Source organism: Peromyscus leucopus, chromosome 6 (assembly GCF_004664715.2).
Source record: "Peromyscus leucopus breed LL Stock chromosome 6, UCI_PerLeu_2.1, whole genome shotgun sequence".
Taxonomy (NCBI): domain Eukaryota; kingdom Metazoa; phylum Chordata; class Mammalia; order Rodentia; family Cricetidae; genus Peromyscus; species Peromyscus leucopus.
The window spans coordinates 95082747-95098286 of record NC_051068.1 but is presented as its reverse complement, the minus strand read 5'-3'; the positions used below and the strand labels follow the sequence as shown (position 1 = coordinate 95098286).

The 15540-nt window shown below is 48.4% G+C and overlaps 1 protein-coding gene across 1 annotated transcript in view; it reads right to left on the bottom strand.

The window, feature by feature from the left end:
* Bcar3 (BCAR3 adaptor protein, NSP family member) overlaps positions 1-13653 on the bottom strand; it is a 110649-nt gene extending 96996 nt beyond the window's left edge. Inside the window, exons 1-2 of the mRNA XM_028881449.2 lie at positions 13231-13653; positions 6512-6839 (exon numbers count right to left, since the gene is read on the bottom strand). Of these exons, the coding sequence (XP_028737282.1) occupies positions 6512-6828 (317 nt within the window). The 5' untranslated portion in view covers positions 6829-6839; positions 13231-13653. The remainder of the gene's footprint in view (positions 1-6511; positions 6840-13230) is intronic.
* Positions 13654-15540: the final 1887 nt, after the last annotated feature.

The following is a 15540-nucleotide window of genomic DNA, read 5'->3' as shown; positions in this document are numbered from 1 at the left end:
TCCGGTCACTTGCCTGAGTAGCAGAAGCGGGCATCTGAACTGAGGCCTCTAGTTCATCTGTGTTAGGAGCTATTTTGACAAGAGTCGCCCTAATCTGATATCTATTTGAACGTGAATCTGGAACTATCGATGATACAGATCAGAGGGTGCCTCAGCCCTCCATAAAAACACATAAAAACACAATCCTTCATTCAACAAGACAATATGAGCTTGTCTTGGGGCACCTACAGAGACGGTTTGATAATTCTGCTTCCAATTCTATAGGTGAGGCTGGATGATGACCATTACAACCCACAGAGTGGCTGTGACCTGAGGGTGTGGAGGTCATCTAGTCCGAGTCCCCGGAAGACAACCTTTCTTTCCACTGAACAAAAGCAAACTACAGATTCTCCAGAGTGCATATCCTGACCAGACTGGGATGGCTGGCAGATTCACTGGCGTAGCTGTGGATCTATTTACAGTGCGCCTTAGCAGATACTGTGGGAGGTAAACAGCTAAGATTAAAGCACAGCCCTTCCCAAATAGCATGGGTGAGTCTGGAAGAAGCCTGAGTTAGAGCAGGTCTGCCCCGGAAGGGAGGGAGGGGGGAGTTGGGATTTACGAAGTTCAGTTGACAAGGACTGGGTTGTGTCACTCTCTGGTCGTTTTCTTGGTTGTGGTTTACAATCAGTGTTTTTGTTTTTGGTTGTTTTTTTTTTTTTTTTTTTTTTTTTTTTTAAATCTTTTCCTTTCTCCCCGAACAGCTGGGAATGCACAGACCCCAGCCCCCCAGATCCTTGTCAGGACAGGATTTAGGGCTACCATCAGGCAGCTGGTAGACCTCTGGGCAGCTCATTCTCTGGTCTCCTTCAAGAAAGAAGCAGGATAAGCTGAGGGACAGGTTCACCTCCGACCCAGCTGCTCCCAGCCTCAGCACACCAGGGACTACCAGGGCCAGGCCATACGCCATTTCTGGGAAACAGTAGCCCATCCACAACAGCTGCATCTGAACATCACGGGGGCATTTCCAAACGTTAGGAAAACTCAACCCATGGGCTGCTATTTTCTAGAGACATTCTTATGCTCAGAGTTATTAAAAAGCCAACGTTACCCTAATCACCCAATAAGTGAACCTTTTATTAAACAGCATCTATTAATCTACTAGATACATTTTTAAAACTCAAAAGCCAGTCTTTCCTCTACGTATGAAAAGTCGGCAACTGGTAGGTGGCAGGTGTAGACACCGAGGTGGCCCAGTGCACTGTGGATCTTCCAGTCATCTCTGAGAGGAAAGGGTGGTTTACTGGCGTGTCTGGGACAACATCTTGCTTGTCAAGGAGAAGGCCATAGTTGGAGAATTTTCCAGATGAGGGCGCTGACAGCCCAGAGTCATGTCTTTGAAATGATTTTCAGAGAAAAGTCTGCATGGATCAGGGGGCTTGATCCCCCAGCTCCACCTCCCTAAGGATCTGCTGTGATGGTGTGGTAGGTCACTTACTGTCTGGGAAAGCAAGCCGGTTTTCACCGAGAATAACTGCACAGACTTTGCGGCCCACTGTCGGTTACAACACTTGTGCCGAGTCAGTCAGAACGTGTCGTGCAAACTAATGAAACCCCACATTGTCCCGCCACATGTGCCCACAGCACACGGTGCGGAAGGCATTAGCCCCTCACAGCTGTTCCCAGGAATGCATGCCTCCACATACCCACAGGCAGGAAAAGGGCCCAAGCACTGATCGCTCAGTGATCCTGACAATACAGACATCCCAGCAGGAACTGGCCTGCCCTCAGCTCAAGGAGGGTTCTAGATTCAAACACAAACCCATCCCTGAAGATAAATGAATCAAAGGGACAGCGACCAATGACGCTAATATCAAGAGGAAATCCCGTCTGGAGGCCTCCTGGAGAAGCCTGGCTGTGCGTATGGAACAAAGGCTCCCCTGTGACATCAAGCAGCAGGCTTAAGAACTCTCTGGCTTCTGGCTCTGGCCACTTTTCAAAACCACAAGTACATCCAAGGGCGGCCAAGACAACAAGAAAGCTAAGAGATACGGCCCCCGAAAGAGAAGACCAACTCCCTTCTCCAGGCGGGCCCTCTGACTCTTGACCGCTGAGGCTCTATTCTCCCCAGAGGCCATGTCTGAGGTGTTAGGGTGTTAGACGGGAGACTCCCCTCTTCCATTCAAGCAGACAGTTCGGGAGTGCCCACAGCTGTCACCATCGTTCTGTGGAGCACAGTGTCTGGGGAGCGGCCACCAAGCACCATCCCTTCCCACCACATTCAGTTATCCTCTAGGGTGTATGCTTAGGTGCCTCAAGAGCTCACAACCCATTCCACACTGATGATGATGGTGATGAAAAGGATGAGGAGGGGGAGGAAGAAGAGCAAGATGGGAAGGGAGAGGAGGAAGAGGGGGGAGGGGGAGGAGAGGGAGGAGGAGGAGGGGAAGGAGGAGATCTGCCATGTCTTACACAGGTTTTGCTGTTCCAATAAGATATACCCTTTAAGATATTTTTTTTTTGTTCTGGTTTTGAGACAGGTTTTTTTCTGTGTATCTCTGGCTGTCCTGGAACTCACTCTGTAGACCAGGCTGGCCTTGAATTCACAGAGATCTGCCTGCCTCTCCCTCCCAAGTGCTAGGATTAAAGGCGTTTGCCACCACCACCCAGCTCTTTAAGGTATTTTAAAGCTATAAAATGTAAGAATATTAATAGTACCCTTTTATATTGTATGACTTTCTTTGTGCATGGCTTACTTATAAAATGGAGCATATGATCTGTGTGGATATGCCAGCTTAAGAACTGTAAACATTTGGGACACAAGGGAGATTATCTACTTTGTTCAAGGCCTCCCATGGGATGGATGTTCAATTCGTTTGCAATTACAATAACGGTCACAGCTTAATGATTAATAAACTAAGCATGCCCATTGTGAAAACAGCAAATCTGCAACAAGTCAGAAAACAGTAGTCTCTTATCTCCCAACGGTGCTAGAAGATGAGATAGTTCTGGACCCTGTGCATGCTGTTTTGTCCTAGACACACAGCTATGACAAAGTATAATTTATAAATCAGGCACAGTAAAATAACCACAGCAAAAGGAAACTATAACATGCATAATAATATTCTGTACATCTTGGCAACTTCAACATACTTTTTTTTTTTTTTAGTTAAAAACTTTCAATTCTCACTTTTAAAAAAGTTCTTTAGAGCTGCTCTTTGGCATATCTGAATTGCCAACATCACTACTCCTGTGATTTGGGGCCATTATGAAGTCAAGCATGGCTATCTGAACACAAACAGTCGACATGGCTTCTAAGTGACTAATGGAAGCTACCATATATAGTTTGGGGACACTGCACCAGAACAAGATTCTTGTCCTGAGTGGAACAGAACAGAACATAGGGAGATTTTTTTTCATGCTACTTAGTGTGGCCCACACTGAAATTTTGTAAATTATTTCTAGAATTTTCCATTTAATGTTTTAGCTAACAGCTGGTGCTGGGTAACTGAAACCCCAGAAGTACAGATGGAGATTTACAACACAAAGAGGCACCTGTCTGGAGTGTTGGTGGGGTACACACAAAGAGGGCGTCTAGGATGTCCACGAGGACCTGCCATTGCCAGGTCAAGGCCAAATGTGATAGAACGTGTCCATCCTCTGCATCTGGCCTGGTCACTGCAAATTGAAACTAACTGTGGTGGCTGCCGTTTGCCCGGCTGCCTTCAGCTGTGAGCCGGATCAGATGGAGATGTTCTACCGTTCACTGAGTTTCTGTTGTGACATGCTCCAGGACCTCAGGTTCTCATTTACACTCCTTATCTCTAACCACCCATGTACAGAGTCTTTCCTCAGACCATGGTTTATTACAAAAAGGAATGAGGTAGCTCATAATCTTGCTGGAATATTTTTAAAAGAAGAAGAAAACATCATGTACTCTGAACTCTTAAAAATCAAGGAAAGATTAAAAAAAAAAACATGGAAAAATGATTCTGTTGATAATGAATCTCAACGGGTCGGACTTCTAGGGCATTTCACACACAACCCATGGCCTTCCCGCTCTCAGTGATTTGTGTGGGAGATGCACTTAGTACTTCTTGTATTTATCCTAAATAGTAAGATTTTTTTTGAGTGAAGAAAAGAAGGTACGAATGTCGATTACTGGAACTGTGAACAATACGCAAACCCTAAGTCGGCAGGACTTGCTAAATCTGCAGCCAGGACTTGAAACTCAGGACTTGTGTCCGCCCTCTGATAAGATCTTTTACAGAGCTCTGACCTCTGTCCAAGTCCGTTTTCAAATAAGAACACTTTGAACTCCAGGCAGGTTGGCAGTTTGGACCTTGGGTGTTTATTGAAGAACTTCCTGGAGGTAGGAGGCGACCCTACTACCACCTCCTCCCGAGCAGCCCGCTCTCCGCTCCCCCACCCCCCACCCACTCCCACCACCCCTGAGCTGGCCTCAGGTCAGGGAGGACCTCACAGTTTTAAGGTGTGGCTCTGTGAACGGTCTGTGTCTGGTACATGGCAGATAGCTAGCTCCAGAAGAGATTAGGTAAGAAAACGTGCTCCCCAGTAAGCCAATCACAGCAGCCAGTTCTGCCTCTGCATCTTGATTAGACATTGATTGGAGCTTGTGTCTGGCCGTCCTTCTCCATCCTTGCCTACTGGATGCCAGCAGGGCCTTCTTAACAATAATGCACTCAGGTATTTGCTCATTTCAGCAGCAGGCTGCCTGCTGGCTCCCTCTGTTAGGAAACCACACATCTGGGTGCCGCAGAGGTGGCCATGGCTTTCCATTCTCCAGGAAACACTCCAGGGCTCTCTAACAACTGCCCATGGAGAATACCTGGGCTTCACCTATTTTCCTCTTGCAAACATTATGAAACTGAAATTGATGCTCCACTCTTTTTGTTTGTTTGCTTGTTTGTTTTTTTGGTTTTTCGAGACAGGGGTTCTCTGTGTAGCTTTGGAGCCTGTCCTGGATCTCACTCTGTAGACCAGACTGGCCTCGAACTCACAGAGCTCCGCCTGGCTCTGCCTCCCAAGTGCTGGGATTAAAGGCGTGCGCCACCACCGCCCGGCGATGCCCCAAGCTTGTCTGCCCATTCCCCAAACCTCAGTATCCCTACTGTCCACTTCTCAACTTAACCCACTCCAGTTACAGGCCACTCCAGCTCTCTCCAGGCTTTGCAAACACACCGAACTTGCCCTGAACTCCAGTTCTTTGCCTTTGGAAGAGACTACACGTGTCAAAGTAAGTAGTCCTCTTAGATCTAAAATCATGTCCTAATGGCCTTATAAATACAAAGCAATGACTACCTATGTCCATCTGTGGCCAGCATGTCAACTTATTCTTTCCACAGTGTTTAGTATAATCCTGAGTTGCCTTATTTAATTACTTGTATCTGATCTCTCACTGAAATGCAGTTCAGAGAGGGCGTTGCTTCAGATGTAAGAGGACACAAGCACATTACTCCAAGACTGTGGCTGCTGGAGTGTCTGCAGTGCTGAACCAACACTTTAAATACTCACTGGGCCTGGGGAGAACTTTCCTGATGAGACCCTGGGGCCTATAAGATCAATATACTCCAATACATAGATGGAACCAAAAAATGAGCAGGATCAGAGTAGCTTTCTTTGCTACAAGGTGGAATAAGAAAGATAAGGGAGGAAACCGCCCTTTCTTTACCTGATACCATCACAGGCCACTCAACTACCGGAAAAGAGCCCAGTTCCCGAACCGGCTCTAAGGAGCAGAAGGCAACCCAGCCCAGCCACCAGGAAGCCAGAGAAGCAGCATTCCCAGATGTGAGGCTTCCTTAGCAGAGGCCTGGCCTCAGCAGGAGAAATCCATCCTTCCACAACACTGTCATGAGCGGATCCGGTAATGCAGCCACACAAATTTTAATTTTGGCGTAGTAGCAACTAAAGGAAGTCTGGATCCTGACTTACATATACCTTGGCATTGCTACAGAATTAAATGTGGTTTAATCCAATGCTATGATTTTTTTAAATGTGTTTTCTTTTGAGAGTCTTAATGTAGCAAGTTAGATTTTTAAATCCTTTAGATCTCAAATATTAGATGATATGAAGAAATGGTTTTTTTAAAGCTGTTATATTTAAGTTGCGGTTAGTTATACTTTAAATCAGAGTCCTTATCCTTAAAAGGCACATTCGAAAATATACTTAGATAAAATAGGTTTATTCGAAAATGAGATTTGCTTCAACAGTAGCCGAGGAGGGGAGATAGGGAGAAATAAAGACAAAACAAGTCTGGTTGTATCAGTTGGTAACAGCTAAGGCGCAGTGAGAGCTTCAGAAGTTACACTAGTCACCTGGGTGAGGGATGGAGCTCCGGGAGAGCACTTTCTCACACGTATAAGGCCCTGGGTCCTCTGACACCAGAAGGAAGGAGGAAGGAAGGAGGAAGGAAGAGAGACAGGGAAGGAGGGAGTCATACAGCTTTGCATATGGTTAACATAAAGCCCTCTAGACAAATAATTTTCACTCATAAAATGACAGGAGTTACCTGAAGGTGAAAGTTTCCCCTTTCCAGTCTTGCAGTGGGTTTTCCTGGATGATGTCCTGGGTCAGAGGTGAGCTCTGTCGTGGTGATTTGGAGTGGGGGAGGGTACCCATGTGGCTGGCACTGTCACAGGACCGTATGGGAGGAGGGCCTTTTTTCTTCCGTGGAAGAGTGCCGTGTATAGACACGTCTTGATAGGCATCTGTGCGATGCTCAGCCAGAGGGGACTTGCTGCTCAGAAGGTCCATGGACGAGGCCAAGGGGAACTGGTGATTCACAACCATGTTTCTGGGAAGGCTTGCAAATTTTCCCGCCGCCATGATTCTCAACTCTGCCGAGGGAAAATAGAGGGAAGGATCAAGCTAAGATAACCATCCACAAGAATCAACTTCAAGCATATGGAAGAAACTGGAAAAAAAAAAATGAAATGAAACATCAAAAGGTAAATAATGCCTGAAGGCATCACTAGTGGAACATTGTAAGCATGGATAGTTTGTTCATCTCTCTCTTTCAGGATTTTGTAGAGAAATTCAACTGGGTGGGCAGCAAATCCAAATAGATGAGCACATCTCAGAGTTGTTAGAGGCATGTGGGCCATCTTTATCATTATTGCAGTGGGGGGATGCAATTAAGGAAAAAGACTGATAAGGAAGAACTGATAGGTTCAGTAAGAAATACCAGGAGAAATACTATAAATTGTTAGATGATGGCTACCCTGATTCCCACCACCCTGCAAATGATAAGACAGGCAGAGATGGCTGGAATTCTCTAGCTGCTGGGATTTTCTACCGTGCCAGACCAAAACTGTGCTACCCACAATGATAGGGCAGCTTTTCTGGCAAAGACTGGATGCTTTATAAATAAAATCAGTGTACTCTAGTTAACCAAGGCAGGGACAGGGGTCAGAGGTCAGGGGCGGCTCTTTCTTCCACACATCCGCATGCTCAGTTGTACTGGAAAGCCATCAGGTGGTAACACCCTGTCGATTCTTTCCAAGAGGAGTCAGGAACCTGCCGGCCACCAGCAGGGTTAAGCAGTGCCCACAGGTGCATGTAAAGTCAGGGAAGAAGAAAAAGGGAAGGCAGAGACCCTAAGAAAGGGGTGGGGGGCACAGAAAAAGAGGAAACTTTCCAGGGAGAAGGCAATACCAGCTCCAACTGTCCCTACGTATGGCCGGCAGTCTGTCTCACTGGCCTTGAACAGTGCTAAAGCTCCAAACGATAGTTTTGACCTAGGCCAAATTGTACAAGACCCACCAAGGCCGACATACAAATCCAATTGTAACATTCCCCTGGATACCTAAAGTCCCAGAAGATGTCCTACATGGCCTATGACATCCTACCAGGATCTGCACGTCACCGCGGGACAGCTGGACTCCACAGCCCATTCTCAGGTCCCAGCACCTATTCCTCACTCGCTAGCCTTGGCTCTCTACAGAACTGTCGACTTGGCTTCACCAGCGACCACTCTGTGAGCTCCCCGAGGTGGTAGCAGCGTGATGAAGGGAGTTTGCAAAGGAAACCCACTTTGTATGCGAAGCCACACGAACCCACTGCCCTGTGCAACAGAGAAAAGTCCGCCAGTGCTGGGACCTGGGTAGGATACACTCAAGGATACAGTCCTAACCCCGACCTCCGTTCTTTCTCATCCTTGCTAATTCAGAGGCTTGTCCTCGGCACGTGAGACCACATAGAAGGCTTGGCGCACAGGGATGGAGAAAAACAGGGCGGTGAGTCCTGGGAGGGAGGGCCCCTCCCGTCCTGTCCTGGCCAGTTCCTGGCACACTGTCAGCACTTACTCAGTGTTAATCATTGTTATTAAAAGAAAGAAATCGAAACTCCCTAGCCCTCTACCTGACCACCAGTGACGCACATCAAGCAGCAGGCCCCCACCCCTCACAGCAGTGAACTCACTCTGTTCAAGGCTCTTTCTTCTTCACGGACAGGCCTGCATCACCTCAGAGATAACTGGGGGGCGTGGGGGTGGAGAGAACCACAGCACACACCATTAGCACCACACAAAACATCTTCATGTGTAAAGGCCACACACGCGCTGTTGACCAAGTCTATTTCCATGAGCCAAGAAGAGCAAAAGTGACTTTAGCCCCAGTGACTCTGGTGCGTGGCCTCTCTGGACATCCAAGTTTGATTTGGAATTTGCCATCGCACTAAAAGGCTCTACCATGCCCTTGAGTACCCCACACCTCAAGACATCCTCTGGTCACAAAGTGTTAACATCTGCCTTTCCTATTTCTAATTCAACAGACACTTAAGTAGTTCTCGACCTAAGATACAGGGAGCCCCAACCCAGAACTCACAAACAGCAACCCTCGAGCCGGAAGGAACAACAGTTAACTTGGACAGAAGTACTCCTAGAGAGCCAAAAGACAGAGACAAAATTCTGAACGTCTCAGGAAAAGCCTTCTGAGAGGACACTGTGACACCAGGCCCATGCAGGCAGTGGAAGCAACCCCACACACTGGGTCACGGCAGGCCAAGTGAAGAGGCTGAGAAACGTTTCCTGAAAGACCTACAGCTTAGGACAAGGCCATGGAGTCTCAAGGGTTCTGCCCAAGTGTCTGGACTTGACTGGCGAGCGCCAGGGAAGACCTGCACAGGAGGGGTCCAGACTGCACCTGGGCAGGTGACTCTTTTAAATCTGGAAAGGGAAAAGGAAGCCAGGCTGTCGCTCGGGCAGGTGGCAGTAAACCAGGAAGAACAATGAAGGATTCGGACCTCAGGAAGTGGCCAAGAGAAAGGACAGGACAGAGCAAAGGATTATTAGAAGCTCAAGGTCTCTGGTTGGAAGGAAGGAAGGCAAAGCCGTGGCCATGGGGGACGGCATGGTGCCTTAGCACAAGTGGTTTCAGAAGGGGTCCAGGCAGGAGGAAGATGAGGCCACCAACTGGAGCTGCGTGTGAGGCGCCAGGGGACAGTTCCGTGTAGGCCAGATTCTGTTATGTTAGACATGGAGTCAGATGGAATCATCAACACAAAGGGAAGAATCCAGAGCACTGAGTGTTGTCACCTGCTGTGAATATCGCTCTGTATAAATAAAACACTGATTGGCCAGTAGCCAGGCAGGAAGTCTAGGCGGGACAAGGAGAGAGGAGAATTCTGGGAAGTGGAAGGCTGAGGCAGAGAGACGCTGCCAGCCGCCACCATGACAAGCAAGATGTAAGGTACAGGTAAGCCACGAGCCACTTGGCAAAGTATAGACTAATAGATATGGGTTAATTTAAGATAGAAGAACTAGATAACAAGAAGCCTGCCATGGCCATACAGTTTGTAAATAATATAAGTCTCTGTGTGTTTACTCGGTTGGGTCTAAGCGGCTGTGGGACTGGTGGGTGAGAGAGATTTGTCCTGACCGTGGGCCAGGCAGGACCAGGAAAACTTCAGCTACAGTCACCTATAACAGCGGATGTGAAAGTATCTCCCAGGCTACCAGGAATCATCAACAAAACATGAATGACAGCCCTACTTCTCACCATGGCTGCCTCAAGCCTATTGGGACCAAGGCAGAGGGTGAGCTCTAAAATACCAAAACCTAGGGCTCAGTCTGGCTGCATGTTAAGACTCCTATAGGGAATATTTACAGTGTGGCTCAACCACAAACCAGATTCTAAAATCAGAATCTCTGCGGGCAGGACACCAGCATCAGCATTTTTAAAGCTCTACAGCATTGCCCAATCTGAAGCCAGGATTGAGAAGCACTACCCTGGGGGTTCTCCTTGTCAGAGAGTACCTGTCACTCAAACCGTCAACCTGGGCAACAGAATCACACGCTGGAAAGCCTCAAATATGGCTGACACTGTGCATGGTCTTCAAGACAATAATAGTAATAGTATTGATAATATTAATAATAATAATATAGAAATGATCCCTGACCTTGCCAGGTTAAAATTTATATAGGAAGCTGACAGTAAATGTTGGTAGTTCAAGCTCATTTTCCCAGTTTGGGGGAATAACACTCATTCACTCAAAACATTTTCTGTGAGGGCTTGGAGTGTACCAGGGATGGGGCTATAATAACACTCTGCTCTCGAGACGCCTGAGCTGAGATGTAGGGAGTCCAACCAAACCACATAAACAAGAAAATAAACCAGGCAATACCCAAGTTGTAAGTACTCCAAAGAATTCAAAACAGAACAGAGAGAAATGACAGCGGATGCTGGTTGGAGGAAAAGATAACTTGATGATGTGATGGTCTGGCAGGGCCTTTCTGAAGAGTTACCAATGGCATGAGATGTGAGGGGAAAAAGATAAGGGACCAGGATAGAGAAGATCTAAGGCAGCCCCAGGTAGGGGAAGGACTGCAGTCCCACACAGGCAGAAGCCTGGGACTAAGGGCTAGAACAGTAACTCGGACTCCCGTGTATTCTCCACTTGCAGATGTTTCTGTGGTGATGCCATTAAACACTCTGGTGTACCATTTGGTCTTTGACAATCAAAACGGTATGACTCAGAACCTGGGTCTTGGAGCCAGTACTTACTACTTCAAACCTCTACCCTGCCTCTGCCTTGGTAGCTATGAGGCTTGCGACAAGCCACACCCCTCTCTAGCAGTCGGTGGTCATTTGTTAAATGTGTTAACAGCCATGGGTTGTTGTGGAAATTAAATATGACCACGTATAATGAAGTCCTTGATGCACAGCAAGCAAGAATACATCTCCAATCAGGGCAGGGACCATGTCTGCATAGCTTAGTCACTGTTGTCCCTACTGAAGCTGGAGTTCACAAATGAAAGCACCCACCACGGCTGGGGAGGGTGAGGAGCGAGATGTTTCAACCTAGAACAGATGTAAACACACCAAGCCAAGGGACACAGACACAAAAGGGCATAGACACCAAGTGAACCATACGCATGCTTTCAAACAAACACCAGCAGAGACTTTGACCATTGGCTTGACTGCCAGATCCTGAAATACACACAAAGGTCAGCTGCTCCATCTTGATAGGGAAAGTATGAGACTCTGGGAATGCTGAAAACATGAGTGAGCCTCACAACAAACTCCTAACTGCCTTGCTGCCTGCCTTCCAGGTCAGCCACCGAGCTTTGAAACGTTAATGAGCTGGGTCCAACTCACTTGCTCTAAAACAGAACCGTAAAACCTGATGATCTTGCCAGCTGAGGCAAAGATAAACAGCCCACTTGCTTAGATTTTTCTCTGGTTCTGAAACGGGGGATATTTTCAAGTTTGAACTCACATGGCAATCTGATGAAAGGGCCTCAAGAACATTTACATCTCAAACTGGAAATGTCACTGCCTCAGCTGCTCTTACCATGACAGAGAGAAAGTACAATTCAAATCAGTGACCCTGTCTTCTGCAAAGTCAGATAGCAAGGGCAGATGATGGGACTACCCCACAGATGGGACTACCCCACAGACAAAATTGGCTTCTCCACTTAGAACTTTGGCTTGGCTTTAGGAGTCGGGGGTATCCTTTTCTTTTGAAATAAACTTATGAAGTCTAGCCAAATGACTGAAGTATGAATAATTCTTCCATGGATTGTATTTCAGGCAATACAGTGAAGGATTTACAGAGCAAGGTTCTTAAGATTAGCACCCATCTGACAAAGCAGTTCTTTCTTATCCATAGGAACTGCAGTCTTGGTTACTCATCTTGGAAATGCCAGGCTTTTTAACAGCACTTGTGAGGGAGTCGGTGCTGGGTGCTGCGGGAGCGTTTGGCATGGTAAACTCTTTTCTTTATCCTCAGGAGGCTTCCTGGCACAGTCATGGGTGGGCAAACGGTTTAGCCAGTGGGCTTCCCCCACTCGGCCTTGCAGAGCCTCCTTCAGGATCTCACCTCCACCAGGGGGAACACAGAGTGAGATAATCCACTTTGAAACCGACCTTCCCTGGCCCAGTGGACTTGCCATGGAGAGGTCGGTGGAACCTTGGGAGATAAGAGTCAAGGTTTAAAGGAATCTCTGAAGTCGGGGCTCTACTTTTCCTGCCTAACTGCGGTAGGCAAACACAGACTCGGGTGGCTCCCCTTTCCACCTCGCCTCAAGCGACAGTTAAACCTGAGTCCTGTGATGCGCGGTCCTCCAGCACTGGCTGCCTCGAGGAGTGTCTACACCTGATCAAACTTCTTAAGTGGCAGGCAGTCGACTAGACGGGTAAAAGAAGATGGGCTGCGACCCGGCCCTCCCTCCTTTTGCCTTCCCCTCCCGGACTCAAGGGGAGCCACACAACCAACTATTCATTCTTTCTCAACAAAGGGAAGGCGAGGGGAGGGAGATGTTGTCAACGGTTACAGGGCAGGCTCCTTCACTTTCTTTTGCAAACTTCCCAAGAGATTAGCGGAGAAAGCCTCCGGCGTCCAGCAGAGTCCTCTTTGCCACCTCATCTCCCCAACTTAGACCGGCCTCGGACGGGACGGGACGGGACTGGGAAGGGGTCCGGAGCGGGTCTGGAAGCCAGCGCCCGGGATGCTACCGTCCGGGAAGCCAAGAGTGGAGATGCTGGAAGCACATCACGGAGCTCCACTCCCGGGAGCTCCGGGATCCGACGACCCCGAGGGCACAAGTCTCATTCCTACTTTGGCCACCCCCACCCCCACGCCGAGTCTATGTATGGGGACTCAAGGGGGCAAACACGCGGGCTGCGCCCTTCCCCGAGCCTAACTTTTCTCTAAAGAACTCCCCAGTCCCGTCTCAGGACGAGCGAGGGAGCCCGGGAGCCTGAGCAGGGTCGCACGGGGCACACTCACCTCCCGGCGCGGCGCTCGGGGTCCCGGGTGGCGGCTCAGCGCCGCTCCGCCCGCCCCGCCCCGCAGCTGCTCCGGGAGCGCGGGCGGCTCATGGTCCGCGGGCGTCCGCCGAGAGGCCGGCGCGGCTGCTCGGTGCGCACCGCGGCTCCGCTCCGGCTCCCGCCCGGCCCGGCGGCGGCAAGCACGGCTCTGAGCCCGCGGCGCGCTCTCTGGCCCTCAACTGGTGATTTGCGGCTTCGCGGCCCCACCCCGCCCAGCCGATTCGCCGGGCTGGGCCGAACCCCCCGCGACATTTACATTCGGTGACCTCGTCTGGCCCTCCTCCGCCTGGATTTGAGAGTTTTGACTCCCCCGGTGTCTTCCCCGAGAAGCAAGACTTCAAGTGTAGGTCGAACTCTTCCTTACGGAACTCCACTCCACCGGCCGGCTTCGCCTCACCCACTCCTCCCCCTTCCCGGCGTTATTTAATTACCCAACAGATCTGCGGCTCTGCAGACACCTGGCTGGTTTTCAATTTAAAGGGCTTTGATGGGACAAAGACCGAGGTAACCACAGTGAACAAGCCTGGGAACAGGCAAATCAGTCACTCTCAACACGGAAGCTTGGAAAGCCAAGTTGGGGGAGGTGCACGCAGTACTAGATGGATTCGTGGGGCTCCCCATACTAGCAGTTATCAAACCTGTTGATAAAGTCACAGAAACCACACACACACACACACACACACACACACACACACACACACACACACACACCATAGACTAAAGGACTAGTGGACCAGAATCCAGAGACACATCTGCACTATCTGGTGGCTTGACCTATGGGAGACTGTACACAGTCCAATAAATGACCCCATACCACACCCCAAATCAAATCCTGATAGATTTTAGATCTAAATATAAAAGGTAAAAACGGTAGTAACACTAAAGAAATTATTAGAAAATACCTTGCTGTAAAGATTCCTTAAATACATGAAGTATTAACTATACTGGGACACACTGCTCAGTGACATAATTGACATTAAGAGCTCCCATACCATGAATGAAAACGCAAATCACAGACAAAACATAAGCAATACACACATCTAATAAAGGAAATGTATACAGAATATATAAAGAACACCTTCAGATCACATGAATAAGCCAGAAAGTTCAACTGAAAACAGGCGGGGTGTTTTATTTAGGAAGTGTCCTATTTCGCTTCTCTGTTGCTGTGATGAATGCTGTGACCAAGGGCAACTCGGGAGAGAAAGGTGTTTGTTTGGCTTACAAGTTACAGTCCCTTGTCGTTGTCAAGGAAAGTCAAGCAGGAATTCCAGCAGAGACCCGGGAGGAATGGGACTCACTGGCTGGCTCTCCATGGTATGCTCAGCTTTCTTACGCCATCTAAGGCCCACCTGCCCAGGGGTGACACCACCCACATCAGTATTGATCAAGAAAACCCCCCACAGGCATGCCTACAGGCCGATCTGACGGGGGTCATTCTTCAACTGATGCTCCCTCTTCCCAGGCGACTCTGGATTGTTCCAAATGGCAAAAACTAACCATCATAGATGGGCAACTGGATGGACCCAGGAAGGCACATCTTTAAAATGAGCCAAATGACTCTGCAGCTAAAGAATGGCTGGAGTGAAAAATTCCACAGTCAGCCTTAACAACAAACTCAAGAATAATAATTAAAAAAAAAAAATCAGTAAACTTGAGGAACTTGGTGGTTTTTGAAAAAAAGAAAGGAAAACCCTATTAGTTTATGCCATGCCAATCAAGTGAACCAATCTATGTATTGCATTGTGGGTATTCTTGTAGGAGCAGAGAAAGAGGCTGTGGAAGGAAACATCCTGAATCTGGACTGAGAAAGGAACATCCCGATCCATGGAGCCCAGAGCATGTTAACCAATCAAGTAGAAATATAAGCTGCCTTACCCTCCAACTTTACAGGCAGAGCCCTGACCTTTATTGGTATATGTATTACCTACACAATAACTCCTTTGAATGCTGTGTCCCCCACCCACCCACCCACCCCATGTCACTGCTGAAAGAGCCACTGGTTTGGTTTTGCTTTGAAGTAGCCTTTAAAAGGTGACCTGGTTCCAGAACATTAAGTTTGTTCCAATAGATTTTGAGGCCAAGTCAGCTGAAGGCTTTATAACACAACATTCAAAGGCTCTGGCCTTGTCTCTGAGTACAAGATCGTAAACAGCCACTTGTGAGAGTCATCACACTTCACTCTCCCAAGGTTGCCGTGAAGCAGTCAGAGTGCGCTATCAGCTGCCCAGAACGGGCAGAAACCCTGGTCAGGTCTACTGAACTCCAG